This window comes from Strix uralensis, chromosome Z, assembly GCF_047716275.1.
Source record: "Strix uralensis isolate ZFMK-TIS-50842 chromosome Z, bStrUra1, whole genome shotgun sequence".
NCBI classification, from domain to species: domain Eukaryota; kingdom Metazoa; phylum Chordata; class Aves; order Strigiformes; family Strigidae; genus Strix; species Strix uralensis.
Genome location: NC_134012.1, coordinates 88928285 through 88948863, shown reverse-complemented (window position 1 = coordinate 88948863; position 20579 = coordinate 88928285). Strand labels below are relative to the sequence as shown.

The following is a 20579-nucleotide window of genomic DNA, read 5'->3' as shown; positions in this document are numbered from 1 at the left end:
AGCAGTTCAGAGATGACACACTTTCCTGTCACTCAGTACCATGCTAAATCTGGTGCCTCATTTAGCTTAATAAACACCATCTCAACAAAAAAAGCACAGTATGTTTAACATTTTATAATGTACCTGAGCTGCCAAGCCAAAACAGCATCAGGAAAGGAACATCACTAATATTCCTGTTCCCCATATTTGAAGGCTAAGATATTGGTTTTTACCAGGTCTTGTGTTACAAGGCTTGAGCATATCAGCTTGTACTGGTGGGCTGAGGACCCGAGTTTTATTGGCACCCATTTGCCAAAGCACACACTCACCCAGGCTGTCACAGATGAGGACCTGTGAAGCAGCCACTGCTGCCAAAGCATATTCTGGGAAGTTGGCCCCTTTCAGTTGCACTGTTTTGTTGTCTTCCTCTTCTTCCCGTCTCAGCCCCAAGGATCCTTATCAACTCGCCCTGTGCAATTCATTATTTCATATAACTCTTTTATGAAGTAGTTTAAAATTAATGTCCTACAGTAAACAAGCTTACAATTTCTCCTCATGGGGTACGTTTTTAGTATCTCAAACAAGTTGCTCTAATTCCATGTTTACCTATTCTCAGTTCTCCTTCCCTCCCCCGTAAGAATAAACAGAAAACATCTTTTCAAAGGAGAAACGGAACACATCCCTGGAAGGAAAAAAAAAAAAAAACACAGAAAAAGGAAAAAAGCAGAAATAGACATGGTGCTCAAGAGCAAAAAACTGGGGATCTCCAGGATGGAAATAATTTAGCATTAGCTCAGGGAAGCAGCAGACCACCACAAACAGTTTCAGAAACATCAGGTTTTTATCCTGAAAACCAGACTACATTTCTCAATGCTGGCAAAACTATTCATTAATAAATGTTTTCATACAACACTGGATCTTTTCAAAAACTTTCAGGGGAAAGGCAAGCTAAACCACCTTTCCCCAGCTTGTGGCACTCAGGAATTAAGAGATTCAGACACAATCCTTACTGCAATCTCTTCAGAGCAGTGACCTCTGGACTTCAAAAATCATTACATCAAAACCATCACGTTCCTCCCCGGAGATCACTTTCAACCTGAATTACTTTATGGTTCCATATTTTCAGAGTTTCATTTTGGGGTAAGGGGGAAAACCAAACCACAACAGTATTTTTTTGATACAAGTGTTTTGTCAAAAAGAAAGAATCCCCAAGCCTGTATTCTAGCAAACATTGTTTCAAAAACCTCCAAATCAAAGTAAGCCTCAAAAAGTTTGTAACCCAAATGAATGATCACTTTGAAGGATATTACCAAGTTGAATTTAAGATGTAATTTGAGTATTTTGTTTCAATACTTGTTGCAGACTAAGTACTTCAGGAGTCTTAATGAAGACCCGGCACCGCATTTTCAAGTTCTCATCCTAATGAAAACTAACAAAGAGATTCTGGTAAAGCACAAAACAAACCAACTAAAGGAACTACTTGTATCATCGTATCTCCTCTTCCCTACTGACCCTGTATGATCATAATGTATTTCAGAGAAGTTTTGATAAATTGGTCTCCACTAGAAGATTCACTTAGAAAATCCCTGATCTTCATGCCCGTGGGACTGAAGCTTCTGATCTCAAGCTATGGTGCCAAAAGTGTTATCAGCACTTGTGTAAGATTCCAAAGTTTCCCATTCCATCTACATCAGAGCTGTGTTCATGTTACTTTTCATACATTGACAGGATACTTCTGTAATCCACTGATTTTCCAAAGCTTCTGAAAGCTTCATACTGCTCAGCAGCAAGGAACACACTTCGAGAGGGAAAAGACCTACTTTACAGACTCTCACCCTGATGTTGAGTTCAGGCTCAAAAATGAAACATCAGTCCCTATCCTGTTGCAGGCTGAGACACATTGGCTAAAAGGCATCAGTGCACTACTCTAGGCACTTTAAAATACTACCATTTGTCACTCAAGGATCAGGGCACTAGATTACATGCATGCTCCACACATTTCATCATCTCTGCCTGCATACTCCACAAACCCTTTGCGTTTTGCCTCTCACAGATTACATTTGCCATTTTACACAGCTCTCTACAGCATCCCCTTCACATTCACGCAGTTTGTCTCTTCTTCCCCTCCCTGACAAGACAGATTCCTGTTTCTGGAGGATAAGGCTGAACCTAAGCTACAATAGTGCTAAGAAACAGCACAGCAAAAATAAGGTTTCCACCTCCTTGTCTTCATCTGAATCATAGGCTATTGAAAAATGTAAGACTTCAGGCTCCAGCCTTATAAGTACCTTTCTGAATGAGGAATGCCTAGAAGAGGTTCAGGTTTTAACATAAAGCTTTGGCTAAGGCTGCATCTACCCTACCATTGATTTCTGAAGTGGCAGTGCAATATTGAACCAAATCTCCCAGTTTTCCCAACCTACCATCATTTGATTCGACTTGCAGAGCAGTTTTAGTGCACCTGAGCTACATTCCTTTTAGAGAAAACTAAAATAGAAGTTCATAATCCAGATGCATAGCAAAGGCACTACAACTACTAATGGGATCAAAGCAATGACTGGGTATTTGGATGCCTTCAACCTGTATGAATGATAGAGATGTTCAGTTCAAACCACCAGAAAAAAAATCTAGCAAAAAGTAAAAAAACTGATTCTTTCAGAGCATTATGTCAGTTAGGTATCAGATTGGCTCATCCAGTTTCTTACCAAACATATTCATATACCAATGCTCTAGTTCAGTTCTAATGACATTAAAATCAGCCCATAACCCCAGTAAAGGTCACACCACTTACCAGGCCATTGCAAGTGCTGATGGCCGCCGTCCCACTCCCAGAACCTGGCTGCAACACTGTGCCATTGAAATGACAAGGAAGTCCGGAGCGAGTTGCAATCTTCGCACTAGTGTGGTTGCCACGTCTCCTTTCTACTACGTAGTTACGGGAAAGAAATCCCATGTGGACAGTCAGGTTTAAAAACAGATCCTCCTCCTCATGGTTAAGTTTGTAATATACCACATTTTCCTTTTTGCTGAGATCTCTCTTCTTCCTCGTGCTTGAGATGTGATGGTGTAAATTAAAAGAAAGAAAACGCCCGCTTGCATCTACTCTTGCTGGATGAACCACGTGGTATTCTGGCAATGTCTTGATAAATTGCTCTGAGAGGAGGGGGGAGAAAAAGAAGCAAAACTAGGGTGAGTGCTAGCCTGTTCAGATCTCACATGATTTAAAGGGAAACTCAAAAGTAACTGCAGTTCACTACACCATCCTACCAACACAATGGCAGGCAGTGCACAGACCACTGTACAATACAATCCTCATTTGCGCTTTCTACTCTCCTATTATAACACTCAATTTAGAAGCTGAACATTCTTCTTTTCAAATATTTTGTCATCACTCATATAAAGGATTGACTGTCACACACACCCTCCCTCCCAATACCACAAGAGCTGGGAACTCTGTCCCAGGCCCCCAGCTCACGATGGTCTGATCACAGAGAGATCATCCACACACTTCCAGAAAGCTAACCACATGAAGCAGGAGACAAAGACTTACAAATACACGTTGGTGAAGAGAACGCTACTAATGGGCTTGATCAGCTACAGCAATAGAACCTCAGTAGCATCAGCTTTAGCAGATGTTGCAGCACACGAGGGAATTTTAAAGAAAAGTTTGAAGGGGAATAAAGTAACAGTCCCCTTTGGTATAAGGGGTTCCCAACAGAATAGGATTGGAAATCTTACCACTTGTCAGGACCTAGCAGGAGAAGAAAGTGTTACTGGCATTCTTGTCTCCTGCTATGATACAGAACAAACAGCACCTGTTCTTAATTTTATTTTTTTTTAAATTAGTGTAAAACTCGAAAGTCCCAAGTAAATAATATAAATCCACGTAAAACACAGTCCCTAAGACCTCAAACCCTAAGGCTATCTTCTGCTGGCAGACTTGACTTCAGCCCAAGAAATCAGTCTGAACATACTCCATCAAAAAGAAATTGTGAGGATACATGTAATTTCAGTTCCTCTTTCCCCAGGGCTGTTCTTCATTCCCAAAGTCCCAGCCACTTATACATGAAGCGATTACATCTCATTCACTAATTAAGCTGGTTAAGAAAGCAATTAGCCTGCTCCAGGTACTTGCAGAGCAATTTACTTCTCCCTAGGACTTGTAAGACAATCCTTATAGAGACACTTCTCTCTCCACTGCCTGCACCTTCGAAGCTACACAGGACAAATCATGCTTAGACAGATCGCCATCTGGATTTATCCCCTTTGGGAAGGAACATACCTCCTTTGTCCTCATTAGCTGCAGTATGAGATGTGGCTGCTTGTGTTTCCTTAGGCCATAGATCCCTGAGACACATGCACTGGCACACTCCCAACTCAAAAAAATCCAAAACACTTAAAACCCCACTTCCCAGCACATATACAACATGAGAAATTTGGCCTTGTCTCAGTAGTATCTTTATTTCAGAAGCAAGTTTATCCTCATACACAACAGATTCCTTTATAGACAAGCCTTCATACCAGCCTACAAAAGACTTTGTGCCTTTGCAGGACAAGCTACAGGAGTGGGCTTTTAGATCTCCACAGTGGCAGGTTTTGACAACATGGAGGCTAACACCTAGAACAAGTTCTGAGAGACATCTCCTGCCCTTGCCCCCATGAGCACAGGAGACACTGAGACATTGAAAACCCATTCCACACCTTCACGCCTGCAATTTACACAGCCTGTAGATAGCACAATGGGTGCCACCTGCCTGACAATTCAGCAGCTGAAGCTAAGACAAGGTCCTCCTTTCCTCACATTCAAGAGTGAAATAAAAAATGGGCTGGGAGAAGAGAGGGGGAAATCACATAAATACAGCTTACCTGCAGAGGTTGAATTATAAGACTTCTGGGAAGTCCCACATCCCATATTGTGCTAGCAAAGACAGGCTAACAGAGAACACTGCAAGACCAGGCCCCCATTTCTATGTTTTTTCAGTACAACTCATGAAATAATCAAGTTAAATGCCTGAAGGAAAACTTACTCATTTGCTGTCACTCTGCAATTTGCCTCTGCTTGATGTCTTGAGCTTAATTTGTTGCGGCTTAACTTTTAAGCTCCCTGCAAGACGAAAGACCTGCAGTTTTGGACTTCAAACTATTAAAGGAAGTTTTTTGTTTCATCACTACAGTAATTAGTTTGTAGACGTTAAAGCAAATTAGACATCATCATCAATAAAAGGAAAAATAATGCCTAAGTATCTGGTGGCAACAGGATTATCAAAACAGAGGAGTCTAACCTCTTCCACCCACTCCTTAAATACTGATTTCTGAATGCTAGCCACTGGAGAGGGGAATTATGTCACAGTAATAATATACTGTAATATAACTGCAGAAATTAATTATTAATAAGTTTTCAAAAGATCAGGGAGAATAAGATTACAATACCACAAAGTTTAACAAGATGAGGCTAAAAGTGTTTCTGCAAGTAATCATCATCAGTTTTGTCTAGGCTATTGGGTAGAGGTTAGCAAAGGCAATCCTACCAATAACAGAACAATTTACGGAGCTCCACATTAAGTCTAACATTCTGTTTGGCCTTTCTAGCTGAAGAAGAGTCGATAACAAAGATAGGAGGTATAATTTTGGTGATACCTTTCTGCCCTTCTAGGAGAGAATAACACTCAACTAGAAGACAGAGGCAACAAACAGAATAACCTAATACATGCAACCCAGACTGCACAAGAATAAGGGTTGTATTCTTCAACAGTGACTGCCCCAATTTCCTAAAGTAATAATTAATTCATATTAAAACACCACAGGTTCCCATAAAAGTTAGTGTCAGCAAACATTAAATGGAGGGAATCTATCCCAATGCCACTGACAAGCCTCAGGGCTGGCATGTCACAGCATCCTCCTGGGCCACCTAGAATACTCTCCACTCCAGGGGTGCCCTGCCTGTTGAGTGGCACTGCTCAGAATTTATAGGCCATGAAAGGGACGACTTCCCTGGGTGGCTTGTGTAGCTCCAGAGAACACTCCGTCTTTCCACAACTGCACCCTGAGCATGCCGGCTTGCACGGGTGCCATGAGCAAGACCAAAACATCACACTGAGCAGGACACGTTCAAGCCAGTACTTTGCCTTGCAGTCACAGTGTTTGCACAGGCCCTTCCAGGTACACTGGACAAGCAAGTTTCAGGCCTTTCACGCCTGTTTGATGAGTCTAAGAACTGTTTAAGTTGTTTGAGAAAACTTCCCTGCAGATCCTCCTAATTCTGCATCACTGAGAACATCTGATAATATTCAAAACCACTGCTGCCTGTTCTGCTCCTCTGTGGATTCAAACTCACTACACACGGCAGAGAACTGCCTATATTAAGAACGGCTGTACACAAAGTGAATAAACTAGGATAAAAACATACACAGTCTGTCACACATGACAGGAAAAGCACAATTTATTTTAGATAGATAACATGCTTTATGACAAAATTCCTATAAAATGTGACACATCATCATTTGCTATTGTTTCATCTCCATCTTTGTAGTTCATCTACATCTGCCCCTCAGACCCTCTGGCTTCTTTTCAAACAATTCCCTGGGATAGGAAATAGTGTTGCTCATCTCTGGAGGAAGCATCTTCCTGTGCCAAAGAAAGACTTTGTACCCAGGAAAACACCCTGAACTCCAAAGCCCCACAGCAGGGAGCATTCAACATTCAGCAAGGGCATCCTGAACTGTTCCATCTGCCATGTCGTGGATGTGGAGGGAGCACAACACTTAAGACTCACTTCAGCTATGTGAGATACAAATTTTAGTCCTTCGCACATAGCACTGCTTTCAATTTTCCTTTGCAAAAAATCAGCCAAATTTTGAACTGTTCCTTTACACAAAGCTATTTGCAAACTCTTGGAAAAGCCTAGGCTTTTCATGCCTAGAAAGTTAAATTAATTCTACATTCATTTCCAAATGCCTGACAACTGAACAGCTACTATGTGCCAACACAGCCATCCCTATTCTGTCCCAGGTAGAGTCACAGGAATGCAATGATTGTTTGCATTCACTTTAAGTGAATCCAGCAGGAACTAACTTCAGGATAATTGTTCACTTTTCAGGCAGCTTACTTAACCACTTTTCCTTTCTGTGATCTATGAGGGGCACAGAAGATTTTCTCCTCCGTGTTCAAGCTCTCCCACTGACAGCACCACAGCTGTTGATTGTATCAGGAAGGTTTTCAGGAAGCAAAATTTCGTCCTACACTTTCGAGTCTTCTACCACCAGGCAGTGTCTTCCAGCTAATCATAATTTTTCTCTCCTGGGAGCTGATTCTCTGATTTTCCTTAAACAGGCAACATGATAAAATTCCTGAGTTTACACTCCCCCAGGGAGGTGTGCAGCCAGTACCAACCGGGGGAATGAAGTTAATCAAGAGACTCCTCCTGCAGATGAAGCCGCGCTTTTAATTTATCATCATCACTGAATATGAATAGCTCACAGTGGGTTTTACACCCCGGTAACACTAATTCTTCTGTACTTTGTGTTGCTGGAGTACAGAAGTGATTATTTGTTTAATAAGAAATAAATACTCAGGACTGTAAACTTTTTCAGTTTAGTAGTACAAAACGATTCTGGTATTTAGAGAGATGCCTCTTAAGGAGGAAGATGAGCAAAAAGCAAGATTTAGCAATACCATCACCTACACAGTGCAACTCAATGACTTCCAAAAAGCAGCAGGAAGGCACAGCCAGAGCTGTGTGCTCTCGCTGCAAGAGTCTGGTCCCAGCAGGGGCTGAGGGCAGCGGGGCGAGCTCGCACCCCGCGAGAGCCCGGGCAGTCACGCTAACACCAAACCGGGGCCGGCGGGGGGCCGGTACAGCGCGGCTCGCCGCCTCTCCGGCCCCAGCAGCGCCGAGGAGCCGCGATTCGGCCGGCGGGAAGCACACCCGCGGCGCGGCGGGCAGGCGGCGGCGGGAATCCGCTCTCCCTCACGCCCTGCCCGGGGAACTCCCCACACCCCGACCCGCCCGCCGGCACTGACCTTGCCTCCCGTCGGGGAAGAGCGAGCTGCCGGCCGGCGGGGCCCTGCCCAGGCAGGGCGCTTGGACCTGAAGGACAAGGAGCCAGAAGACGTGTGCCGCCCGGCTCCGCCGGACACATGGCATGGTGCGGCGGGAGGCTCCCAGCGGGGCGCCGCGACCGCCGACGCCTAACCGGGCCGCGGCATGGCCGGGCAGCGGCGGAGCGGCCTCCGGGCGCCGCCTGGACACAGGCGCCGCTCCCCAGAAGGGCTGCGCGGGGCCGTCCCGGTGTCTGGTTTCTGCCGGCGGAGGAAGGAGGGCTGTGGGGAGGGAGCCGCTCCCGGGAGCCCCCGCCTCGGCGCCGCCGGGGTTAACGCGCCGGAGCGAACCGGGCCGGGCCAGCGGGGAGGGGAGGGAGGAGAGGAGAGGCCACCAGCAGGGGCTGCTGCCCCCCCCACCCCGCCCTCCGCAGCGGCAAAGGTGGGGCGTTAGCCCCGGCAGCCCTGGGGGAGGGCCGTCCCGCACTAGGCTGCCTCCCCTCCGCGGCCGCACGCTGCGGGTCTCCGCTGAGGGGCCGCGGGAAGGCGCCGACCGCCGCCTCGCAGCTCCGCAGCCGCCCAGGCGGAGGTTCCCCTCCGGCTTGTGGCGAAAGCGCTGGAGGCACGCGGGTGTTTGAGGCGTTTTGCGCCACTTCCCGCCGCAGCGGCAAAGGACGGTGGGGACCTCGCCCCGCCCGGGGTGCCCGGAGCCCTCGGCCCCCCAGGGCCCGGCCAGGGCCTCTCGCCCCCGCGCAGCCGGAGCCTGGCTTCTAGGTTGTTTCCCCGGGGCGCTGAGGCCGTCCCTGCGTTTTAACAGTGTTGTAACATTGGGGTTACTTCTGAAGGCCCTTCCTTTGTAGGGAGCGTTTCTAATAGCCTGGGCACCCTCATTTTTCAGTGCGAGCCGTGTACTCTCCACTGAGGATCCCCTCACGCAGCCGCGGTTACCGCCCGGCCGCTGCTCCACAGGTGCCACAGGCGGGTGCCCAGGGCACAGCTTTGGTGCTGTCCCGTCCTTGAGGCCTGGGCTGAGTTCCTCATCCACTTCAATAGCCCTCTGCTTAAAATTGACTGCACCGTGGGTTTATTGGGTGGTTTCATGGCAATCTGTGCTTAATTATGCTCATTTCTCTGCTCAAACTTTCCCAAAGGCAAATGGCTGTCGCAGTTCAGCTGCCTGGATTGTGAGAACTGAGAATCTGAAACTCCAGAGAACGAAAATGCAAGAAAGAGTTAAAACTCCAAGGATTTCTAAATCAGATAGAAATGTGGCTTGTCCCAGGCGTGAGCCATGATAACTCTGGAAACTGAACATATTTATAAAAGAGTGGTATTTGATTTATGAGTCATAATGTGCTCTCTTCTAGCTAATGGAAGGACACAGACCATGCGAAAGAGGGTGATTTTTGTGTAGTATTTGATATCCAACAGCACTTGCCAAGAGATTTGCTCACTGCAAACTTTTTCATTCTAATATAGCCATCCATAAATTCTCCATATGAGTAACATCTTGCCTGTTACAGCAACAAGTTTCCTGTAGTGCTTGCCATTAGGATTCTTTGAATAGTCTAGTTTGTGTCACTGGATATTGTAGCCTGCTTAGCTCTTGATCAGTACTTTCTGAAATTAAATTAAAAATTAATTTAAATCCGTGATCTGAAATTGGTATGTCTATAATACTTAACATTTTAGAACGACTTGACAACTGTTGCATAGAACAAGCTACACAATTTGCTGTTAATATTTTAAAATAATTAAATTGGAGAATAAGGAAGTATCTACAGTAAATGGAATAAAAAGAAGAAGGATTATAAAATGAGCAGAACAGGCTAGGAGTGCTGGAAAGTAGGGGTGAAAGTTCAAGGGATGGGCGTATGTTTACAAAGTACTGGTTTAACAAGCTTCTTGAAGGCAACCAGAAGAACAGCCCTTCTGTGAGAGGCATTTAACTATTTGCTTCAATTTCCAGTCATCTTTTTGGGTAGGTGTTCACTGTGTCTGATGTGAAGCAACTAGTTTTTCATGCAAGATTCCATCTTGGTTTCTTCCTCAGCAGGAAAAGTTAATTTCTGTTGCCTCTAATGCTCTCCAAGCAGATGTTTTTCCTTCCGCCCTTTCCTGAGACTACAGAGTTTCTCCTTCTGGACTAACTCTTTCAACCTGTTGCTCCTGCCTGTTTTCTTCCATTATCCCTTCTCCAGACAGCATCAAGTGAGAGAAAGAAAAAAATCAGGAAATGATGGAGAAATAAAAGCTTTAGGAATTCAAGAGGGTTTGTGGGAATGTGGGGTTTTTGATTTGATTTTTTTTTTAATAGCCAAAAATTGTAAATGCAAAAGTCATACAGAATGGAGAAAGAACTGTGGGAATCTGATCCAAATCCTCTATAACTCCATGGGCTTTGTGCCAGTGTGCACATACACAGAAGAAATGATTCACTGGTGTAATGTCAGAAAATACCCTGGGGGACAGTAGCATTCCTGCTTAAGGGATGCTGTGGCTGTAGCTGACACAGTCACATACAATTAAAATGTGAAGGAATGGCACAAGTAGAAAGCACTTTCCTGCTGTGAGGACATACTGAGGCCAGCTATTTAAGTGAACAGAATTTATAGCGCTGTGTCTTGTCACTACAGACCTGATTCAGAAGAGCATTTGCAGGCTATTAAAATAAGATACCTGTATATTAAACTATTTGTTTATTCACAAAGAATTGTAAAAATCTAATTATAAAGAATTAGTGGTTTCCTGTTCAAAAGAGGCATAACCTGAGGTTTTAGAGCCTTTTGTGAATGTAAGGGCATTTTTTTTTATAATGCAACCTCAATTATAAAAAGAAAAATAATACGCCACCACATCAGCTGTGTTCTTTTGGCAACAAAGGTATTGCAGTTCAGTAACTGCAGCTCAACACAGAAAAGCCTGTACATTTATTGAAAGGTGGTCAGAAAAAGATACATGATCAAGAAACACAGCCAAGCCTAGATTCTCAGTCCAGGCACAATCAATATCAGGATTCTTTTAAATTTAAATAGACTTCCAGGACAGGAGTAAAATAAATGTGTTATAGGAATGTATACGCTTGTGTAAATGTGTACAGAGAGACAGAAAGGCAGAGGTTATGAGCAGTGCAGAACAGCAACATAAATGATACGATTTGACATTGAGAAGTTGCTACAACATGGAGCCCAGATGAAGACAGGAAATTTTGCTTTACTAGAAATGAGATTCTTCTGCCCAAAGTTTAAAGATCTAAAGGCATCTAATATACACTTTTTCATCTGCTCCTCCAGTCAGTAGGGAAAGAAGATACCTCTGGAGGATAATGCATCTCTTTCTGTCACATACAAAGTGAAACATTGTCCAGATCTGACTATTAACTATACAGGCAGTTTAACAACTTGCTTGGGCTAGAAATGTTAAGAAGATGAATCACATGTGATGTAGCAGGCTGTGTCAAAGGTAGTGAGTGTTTGCAGAGAGATGAACTGAAAGAGAATAATTCTGAATCCCAAAGACTCTGTGGAGTTTGCTCATGATTGTACATCCATTGATTTTTTTTCTGAGACAGACTTAGATGGAATTTTGTAGTACTTTATTTTTTTTTAAATTATTCCCTCTTTCTCATTTATAGATACAGCCTCTTAACTGGTAATTGAATCAGAGACACCACTGGATCTCTCAACTTCCATTTCAATTATAGCCTTTAAAGATTTTGGAATTTCATGAGTTACTCATTCCACTTATGATATGTCTGTGGGCAGATTCGAGTAACAGAATGAAGCAAACTCTAAAGTAGTCAATGATTCTACTACATGGAAATTTGGGGAATGCTCACATTCAGATTCCCCGTCAGTGTTCAAACGTGGATTGTTATTTGCAATTGGTGAGCTAATTCACATAATTTTGTGCTTGGACTATGGGAATTTAAAACCTTATTCACTCTTACTATCCCTATTACGAGTTTTAAAGCATGTTTCTGGAGCAACAGGTCACTTTGAAATTAACTTTTTATGAAAATTAGTGCCAGGAAAATACATTCTCAGTGATCTACCTAGAAGGCAAATGAGGGGAGGATGTGAACATGATTAAAGTATTTTTTTTTCAATTAAAATTTGTATCTGTATAATATGTCTGTGGTCCATGAAGCATAGCTGTGATGGTATGATCATTCAGCTAGATAACTGATTATGTTGATTGTGTTATCTAACTGACATTTTGTAATGAAACCTGTATACATTTCCTTCTACACTTTTAAGAAAAGAATTGAATGAAAATGTTCCCATGGTAGATACACACCAAGTCACACCAAACCTTCACTCTGAGGATGGAGAAACTAGAGATGTTGAATCCAGTTCAAAATGTAACTGTTAACAGTTACTGTCTAAGTTTAGTCAGAATCATGAGACTGCAGCCCTTGAGCTCATAAAAAGCCAAAGGGAGACCATATAGGTTCTAGAAATTAGAACTAAGGAAATAAACAAATATGAAATGTCCCTTTTTTCCTATTTCTCTTTCCTTCTCCTGCTCCAAAATTCTGTTTCAATATGAAGAAAATGCCATAAAAATGATTATTCACAAAACAGAATTACATGGAAAAAATGCAACCTTTAGGAACAATATAAAGCCCATTTAAGTAACACATATATTAATAACTTTTTAATTGAATCTGTTCAAGAGCTTTACTATTACTACTCATTTCTTCAGTTGAACAGAAAAAGATAAAATCCTTTGCTACTACAAAAATGCCCCAAGAAATAGTCCCATGTTTCTGTATTTAAAATAGTGATACATTCAGTATTTCAAAAATCTGCTTTAAGCTACAAAAATAACTTTCATATTGAAAACATAACGCCATCTCCCTTGCCAAAATATTTCAGAACAGCGTACAGCTGGCTCAGTCACTACTGTAATCATAATCAATCTTTCATTTGTGTACAAGGTCTGTAAAGGAAGTGAAAAATTATAGGGATCCTTTGGGGTAAATTGTAGGAAAAATATCATTTGCGCCAAATGTTTATTTGGTGTATTTATCTGAATCATTTTTAAAGGCTATTTGACAGATACCTGAAGGGACACATTTGTCTCTGATACAGTATAGTCAAAATCAATGCACAGTTCCTGTTGGTGGTCTGAACTGGTGCAAGCTTTTTAAGTTTACTGTACAGATTGATGCTATCTGAAGACAAACTAGGAACTTTGGCTCCATGGATTATTTTAGCATAGCACTATATAAACCCCCAAAACCCTCTTACAAAACTCTACAGGATGTGTTTAAGATTTCCAAAGTAAACAAATCAGCCATTATTTCCCTGTTATCACCAGAATACATCTGAAAGCCTATGCCCAGCAAGTCTATTACAGTTTTCAAAAAGATTGAATCAGTAACACCAATTACACTGAAACTTTGATAAACAGAAGACTCCAGATAGTTATATATTAGCAACAAGCCTTTAGCAGCATTGGTGGAATAAATAAGGAACAAATAGAAGACAATAATTTCCAGAATAATAACCCTTAGGTAGTATACGTGATGAATTTTGCAATACTTTTTCAAAATTGCTGATGACTTTTTAACATTTTTCCAGCTGTGAAAATGTTCTGATGGTGAGATGAACAAATTATTCAGTGAAATTTTATTATTCATCTGGGTGTAGCAAGTTCCCTTAACCTGCATCTAAAACTTCTTCTCTGAGGTGAAGAATGATGAAAGAAGAAGACAAACCACCCACGACTGAAAAGGAATTTTTGCTCAGAATATGAGAAAAAAATCTGGACAAGCATTTCACACTTGCAGCCCTGAGTTCAAAATCCAATACCAGTGTTCCCATGAGGCACCTCAGTTCATACTCTGTTGCTTTCTCTGGGTGGCTAACAAAAAAAGCAACGTATCTTAAAATATTATTTCCCTCCTCTTTCTAAATCTTTATTACTGTTCAGCTTCCACCATGTATCAACAAGATGTGCCAAGCAGGGACATAGTCAAATGGTAGAAGAAGTTATTTAATGCAAGACATGGTTTATGCAATTTTTCCAGTGAAATACTTAAAATTGGGCATGGCAGTAACAATGTGATCAGAATGAGGCAGAATTCAATCTGGAAGAAATCCACTTCTTCACTGTCCATCCCACTAATGCTTTACCAAGAGAACGTGTCATATTCCCTGCATGGCTCAACTACACATGATTTTTTTCCTTGTGACCTAATAACGGAAGGACTAAATAAAGGGGGGAAATTGAACTGGAACTTGTTTATTTCAAATATTTTACTAAGCTTTATTTTGGTTAAGTGCTGACACTAGTGCTAAGGCAGCAAGTGCTGCTGAGGGCTGGGGGGCACTTCACCTCCTGTACCATTTGCAGAACCTCTGCAGTGGTGTCAGTCTGTTTAAAACTCGGCATTTTCACTTTGCTTTTTATATGGTTGGTTGCATTACTGGTGTTAAAGGATCCCTGGCTTTTTTCTTCTGCCTGTACTGTTTTACAGTCAGCTGTGCAACACTGATGGGGCTGATGAGGTTGTTAGGTTTCACTGCAAAGATGTTTTACTTTGGGTGAGAGAATCTGGGGAACTGTTGCCATTCAGCAGGCTAAGGGATGCAACTTAATGCCCTACTATTGAAAATGCCAGCTGTACACAACCCTAGTCAGTGATTAAGAGGTATGGAAGCCTAGAAAAAAAATCCATAATTTGGAGAAAGTGGGTAAGAAATGTCAGGAGTGCATTTTTCAAGGCCTGCTGCAATTAGCCTTTTGAAGGCAAATTATTTCAATTTTTTTGTTTCATTCTAGTACCAATGTATTCAGAGCAGCAAGTAATCTGGAGGCTAAGCCTTCCCAGAGCACTGCATTGCTAATTACAGTAAATTGTACCCTCATTATATGCAATATCGAATGATGTATAAAACTTCCTAATTACTCTTGTTCCCCTTTAGCACTCCCATGATCTGGCTGATACTTTTACGGGGTCACTGTAGACAGAAAGGAGTGATGAGCGGACTGCTGGCAACAAGTGGCACACGCAACGATGTCTTTGCAGGCATTTCAGTAAGGTAAATGCGTTTAAAGACTGTGGAGAAATAATTTGCTTGTTACATCTTTCGTTGGTCTCCCCCAGATGGTTGATTCACAGTGCTTTACTTAGGTATATTTAGAATCGATTTCGCTTTCACAATGCGCACTTTGGTTTAGAAGCAGGACGGGAGGATGAAAGCCTCCGTTCCTATTCCCGTCGGCTGCTTTCTGTTTCTACTGCAAACCCGTTGGGAAAGCGGGTGTCGGGCACCGCGCAGGGCAGGGACGGGCCGGCGGCAGCTGCCGAGCTCCCGGGGCCGCTCCCGGGGCCGCGTCCCGGCCGCCGCCGCGTCCCGGCGCACCGGGGCCCCCTGCGGGCGGCTGCTGGGAGCCCGCGGCCGCCCCTCCGCCTCCCGGGAAGCGGCTGATGCCCGCGGCGGGTCGCGCCCGCTTTTGCCTTCGCCCAGGCACGCCGTGCTACCGGCCCCGTTGTCCCTGCCGCTCATTCTTAAACTGAGCGACAGCCACCGTTTTCCGATGCCCCGAAAGCAGGAAGGGCGCTTGTCGGTGCCTGCCCTGAGCGCGGTGCGTCCAGGGTTGGTGCCGAGGTTTCTCGGGCGGGAAAGCGCGGGGTCGTTTCGGGCTCACCCTGAGCAGAGGTGGGTCGCCGCCAGCACTCCCCAAGCGCAGGAGGGAAGGCAGGGGACTTTCTTTAGGAGCTGACCCGCTGAGCGGACTTTTTGGGAGAGGGCATCGCGTGGCGTCGGGGACTTCAGCCCAAACTGAGCCGACGGAAACGCGCCGCCCGGCCGGTTCACACGCGCGGTTCCCGGCCAGGCGGGTGGGGCAGGAGGGAGGCGAGCAGCAGGGATGAAGCCGACGTGAGTACCGCGGGGCCGAGGGGGGAGTCGGGGGGGGGCGGGGGGGTGGGCTGGGGGCGCGGCCGCCCGCTCTCAGCACCCGGGAGAGCTCCGCCGCTGCACCGCGCATGCCCCGGCCCCGCCGGCGCGGATATAACCGCGGCGCGGCGCGGGACCGGCATCAGCCGCGGGGACCCGCAGAGTAGGAGAGGCGCCGGCTCTGTCCCCGCCACCACTCTGGCAACCCGCCCTCCCAAGCTGCTGCTCGGGGGTCTGGGAAAAGGCTCCCGCGGACCCGTCGCCCTCCCTAGCATGGGATGGACGAGCCCTGCGAGCGCGGTGCCTGCTCGCCAGCCGCCGGCATGAAGGAAAGAGCCGACTGGGAGCACTGGGACGCGCCGCTGAGTTCCCTGGAGGGCGCCCAGATGGGCAACAGGAGCAACGTGTCCTTACTGCAGCTCTTCAAGAACATCAACCTGGAAAGAGCCGACGGGATGCAGGGGGACAGCTCCGACGTGGTGCGGATTGTCATCTCGCTGGTGTACTCCGTGGTGTGCGCACTGGGGCTGGTGGGCAACCTGCTGGTGCTCTACCTGATGAAAACCAAACAAGGCTGGAGAAAGTCCTCCATCAACCTCTTTGTGACCAGTCTGGCAGTGACTGACTTCCAGTTTGTGCTGACCTTGCCGTTCTGGGCGGTGGAGAATGCGCTGGACTTCAACTGGCTCTTTGGCAAGGCAATGTGTAAGATTGTCTCGTATGTGACGGCCATGAATATGTATGCTAGTGTCTTCTTCCTCACTGCCATGAGTGTGGCTCGATACCGCTCTGTGGCTTCAGCCTTGAAGAATCAGCGGCGAGGTGACCCACTGCGGGGCTGCTGCTCTGCCAAGTGGCTCTGTGCACTCATCTGGCTGTTAGCTATCCTGGCTTCCCTGCCCCATGCCATTTTTTCCACCACTGCCACCGTCTTTGATGATGTGCTCTGCCTTGTCAAGTTCCCCGAGGGCCGAGGCAACAATGCCCAGTTTTGGCTGGGTCTGTACCACATCCAGAAGGTGCTGCTGGGCTTCGTAGTGCCGCTGGCCGTCATCAGCCTCTGCTACTTGCTCCTGGTACGCTTCATCAGTGACAAGCATGTTGGCAGCACCCGCAGCAGCTCCAGCACCAAGCGCCGCTCCAAAGTGACTAAGTCAGTGTCCATCGTGGTGTTGTCTTTCTTCTTGTGCTGGCTGCCTAACCAAGCGCTCACAACCTGGGGCATTCTCATCAAACTCAACGTGGTGCACTTCAGTACTGAGTACTTCCTCTCCCAGGTGTACCTCTTCCCCATCAGTGTGTGCCTGGCACACTCCAACAGCTGCCTCAATCCCATCTTCTACTGCCTCATGCGCAGGGAGTTTCGCAAGGCACTGAAGAGCCTCCTCTGGAGGATCACCTCACCTTCCCTCACCACCATGCGCCCTTTCACCGACACCACAAAGCCCGAGCAGGAGGAGCAGGCCCTGCATGCCTTGGTGCCTGTCCACCCCGTCACTGCTTCTTTCCCTGCTGCAACCGTCCAGCCGGAGGTGGCCTACTACCCCCCCGGGGTGGTGATGTACAGCAGCCGCTATGATCTGCTGCCTGCTAGCTCCACGGAGCAGCACTGCTGAGATGGGCAGGGGGCTCGGGGGGGGTGGGGCTGTGGGGTCTGTGCAAGATGTGGCCCTGGGATATTGAGTGCCTGGTAGGGACAAGGGGAGGAGGGATGGGTAAAGCAGCACTTCTGTGTGAGAGATGCTCTTTTGGGGTTGAGTCTGCTCTTGGAAGCTTGTTGATGGCAAATGCCTTGAAAATGTCCCCCAGACTGGAGAACAAGAGGAGGAGGCAGTGGTGGTGCACTGGGGATTGGGGTGTCTCTAGGAGATGCTTTTTAGTGCTTGTATGTGTTCTGGGGAAGAGGAACAGGGAGGGTGACAGGAGGATGCAGGATGTTCAAGTCAAAATAGGGAGGAGAGGAGCTGGGTGGGGTGGAGCAAGGCTGGGAGGCCTCAGCTGTGTTTCCCCAACTTGGAGGTGCAAGCAGCAAGGGGGCCAGCAGCCCCCCCACCCCTGTGTGTGTGTGTTCATGGCAGGGGGAGGGAGTCAGGCTGCTTTCTCACTGCTGCATGGCATTGTAAATGATGCCAGCCTGGCTGTTGTCACTGCTCCTTGGGCTCCATGAGGGCACAGGCATCAGGCAGCCTATGTCCTATTTCACACTGCCCTGATGGGAACATCCAGGACAAGTGGGTACAGGGCTCCTGCTAGTTCAGGCTTGGCCCCTTTCCCCTCTCTTAGGGACCTAGGAAAGAGAGGGGATGAGGAGCACTGTGCTCCCCTCTGGATCTGTGCAGGATCTGCTTTTTCATCTCCCCCCATCCCCTCTGCTGCTAGGATACAGAACAACCCAGACAGCCAAGGGGAAACCTTAGGACAGGACTTTCACCTTCACGGAGAGGTGTTGTTTTGCCTAGGTTTAGAGGGGTGGGTGTGAGCCCCTCAACATCGTGTTCCCCAGCCTCTCTCCAGGCTGCTGGAGGGGAAGCCCACAGTCCCAAACTGTATGGCAAGGCAGGCATCTCTCCCAGGGCACGGAAGCTGCAGGCTTTGTTCTTGCTGCGCTTCAGACTGTTTGTATTTCACTCCAGGAAATCAGCACAACTGTAAATTAAAAAAGGGGAAAAGAAACAAATCATAGCCACTTCAAACCGCTTGCTCTGGGATACTTCTAAGTTCACCTAAAACCAAGCACAAAGGTTTCTGTTCTGCTAAAGTGTTTGTTAAGGGTCTGCACTGATACTTGCCAGTGTTTCAATTAACTCCAGTTCAATTTCTCTGGTGTGAGCAGCCCTAGAACCTGTTGTTCAGTGCTCTTGCACCCTGGAGAAGGGCAGGGACAATGCCTGTCCCAGCTCCTGTTCCAGAGAAACATGTGGGAAATAATTTGATGTTGATCTGAAATGAACTTTTAAGGTCATGAAAAAAAGTGTGATTTTAAGCTGTGAAACTTTTTATGGTAAGGTTAATTTTTAAAATATTTTTTTAAATTATGAGGAAAAAATAATTTAAAATGGAAAAACCAAAATATTTCTTTTAAATGATGGGAAAATGCAACAGTTCTGGTTTTGTTGTCAAAACACAAGTTCGTTAATCCCCAATACTGCATATATGATGAATATATAAATACAATATTCAAAACCCCTCTCTATTTCCAGCCCCTTCCCCTGCAGCCTAACTCCAATATCTGCCCAACTCTGCTAAAAAAACATTTCTTCAGAGGGTTGTTTGTCACCTCTAAGTAGTGATGCGAAGCAGTATTGCTATTTCTGTCCAGAGAAAATTGCAGTGCCGTTAGTGGCAATTATGCTTTGCAGACTCTGTTAGGTTTACTGTACATGTTGGTAACTCCTGTTGTAAAATTCAGGTTTGGTCTGGCAGATGGTTCTGCTACTTGCAAGGAGAAGCTGTTCTGTTTTTTCAAGGCAGAAGAGACTTCTGCCTCAGCTCTGGGCGCTTGCTAACTGGGAAGGTACAGATGCCTGGAGAAGAACAGCAGAAGTGGGCTGACAGCTGATGGACATACTTATACAGATACAAAGACTCTGAAGAAATCAGATATATCCACAGAAGAACTTGAGCATCTAAGTACTGTACAACTGCAACTAAGTTCCTAAATCCTGACATGGCTGCCAGTTGAAGTGTGTAGGTACTTAAAGTTTTTTCTAGTAAATTTTTTTTGTGCCTAGAAGTCTGCTCCTGAGCATGCCTAAATCTGCATAAGCCTGTAGCATTTATCTCTGTGCTTCATGGGGATCTCTCGGTCAGGACTGGCTGCAGTGTGTATCCTAAGTGAGGGAGGCAGCTCTGCATCCTGACAAGGAACAGCCAGTGCCAGGCCACACTTAGTTAGGAAGCACTCTAAACTTAACTCATTCCCCCCACCCCTTTGCATCTATGTCTAGATATGCTTCTCCTGTCCCAGCTTCAATGCATGTGCAGATTACACTCCTTCCTCTTCCCTTTTGAAACTAAATAAGTGGGCAGAGCTTTTGCCCACAGCCTAGGAGACTCAGTTTCTCTCCTTCCACATCCTTGGGGAATGACTGAATGTCTGGGCTGCTCCATGAATGTGCTCAAATCCTCTGGCTTGAAACATGAGTTGCATGAGTTGCTCACCATTGCTGGATCGTAAAGAGAAAGCAAGCCCTTGAATGCTACTTTGCAGCATAGTGGTTAGGGTGTGAGCCCCAAAAAGGAAGTACCAAGGTTTTTTTTTTTTTTTCCAGAGAAGTTGGATCCAGGTCTAGATTCTAGGTTTCCCCTTTCCAAAAACAATTATTAACTTGCTCCCAGGTCCTGGTTCAATTAAAGTTCAGTATGCCGTGCAAGAGCCTGAGAGCTTTCTAGACCTATAAGTCTAGCAGCCTAATTTGTCAAAGGATTTGCAAGAAAAGCCTTTGGGTCTCACATGTTCTGGGAGAAAGCCCTAATGCCTGTGCTAGCAGATGAAGAAAGCTACACTGTTGTGTTAGAAGAGGATACTATGAACACTTAACTTCAGAGTTCAGAGATCTGACCATGTCTCTGCAGGGCAGGAGGAAGTATCTAAATTAAGAAGAGGAGATTAATCTCAAAGCTGGACTCTCTTCTTAGTGTTTGCTTTTG

The 20579-nt window shown here is 45.6% G+C and overlaps 2 protein-coding genes across 2 annotated transcripts in view; one reads left to right on the top strand and one right to left on the bottom strand.

The window, feature by feature from the left end:
• The window catches only part of ADAMTS12 (ADAM metallopeptidase with thrombospondin type 1 motif 12), a 172552-nt gene extending 164376 nt beyond the window's left edge, over nucleotides 1-8176 (bottom strand). The window contains exons 1-2 of the mRNA XM_074855397.1: nucleotides 7999-8176; nucleotides 2771-3132 (exon numbers count right to left, since the gene is read on the bottom strand). Coding sequence (XP_074711498.1) covers nucleotides 2771-3132; nucleotides 7999-8122 — 486 coding nt within the window. The 5' untranslated portion in view covers nucleotides 8123-8176. The remainder of the gene's footprint in view (nucleotides 1-2770; nucleotides 3133-7998) is intronic.
• A 7997-nt stretch (nucleotides 8177-16173) lies between these two features.
• RXFP3 (relaxin family peptide receptor 3) lies at nucleotides 16174-17545 on the top strand. The gene has a single exon (XM_074856348.1). It carries the CDS (start codon nucleotides 16208-16210, stop codon nucleotides 17543-17545), a length of 1338 nt encoding a protein of 445 aa, XP_074712449.1. The 5' UTR covers nucleotides 16174-16207.
• Nucleotides 17546-20579: the final 3034 nt, after the last annotated feature.

Bases quoted from the DNA above. Each gene is read 5' to 3' on its own strand.
- RXFP3 (XM_074856348.1), top strand. From the start codon at position 16,208: ATGGACGAGCCCTGCGAGCGCGGTGCCTGCTCGCCAGCCGCCGGCATG.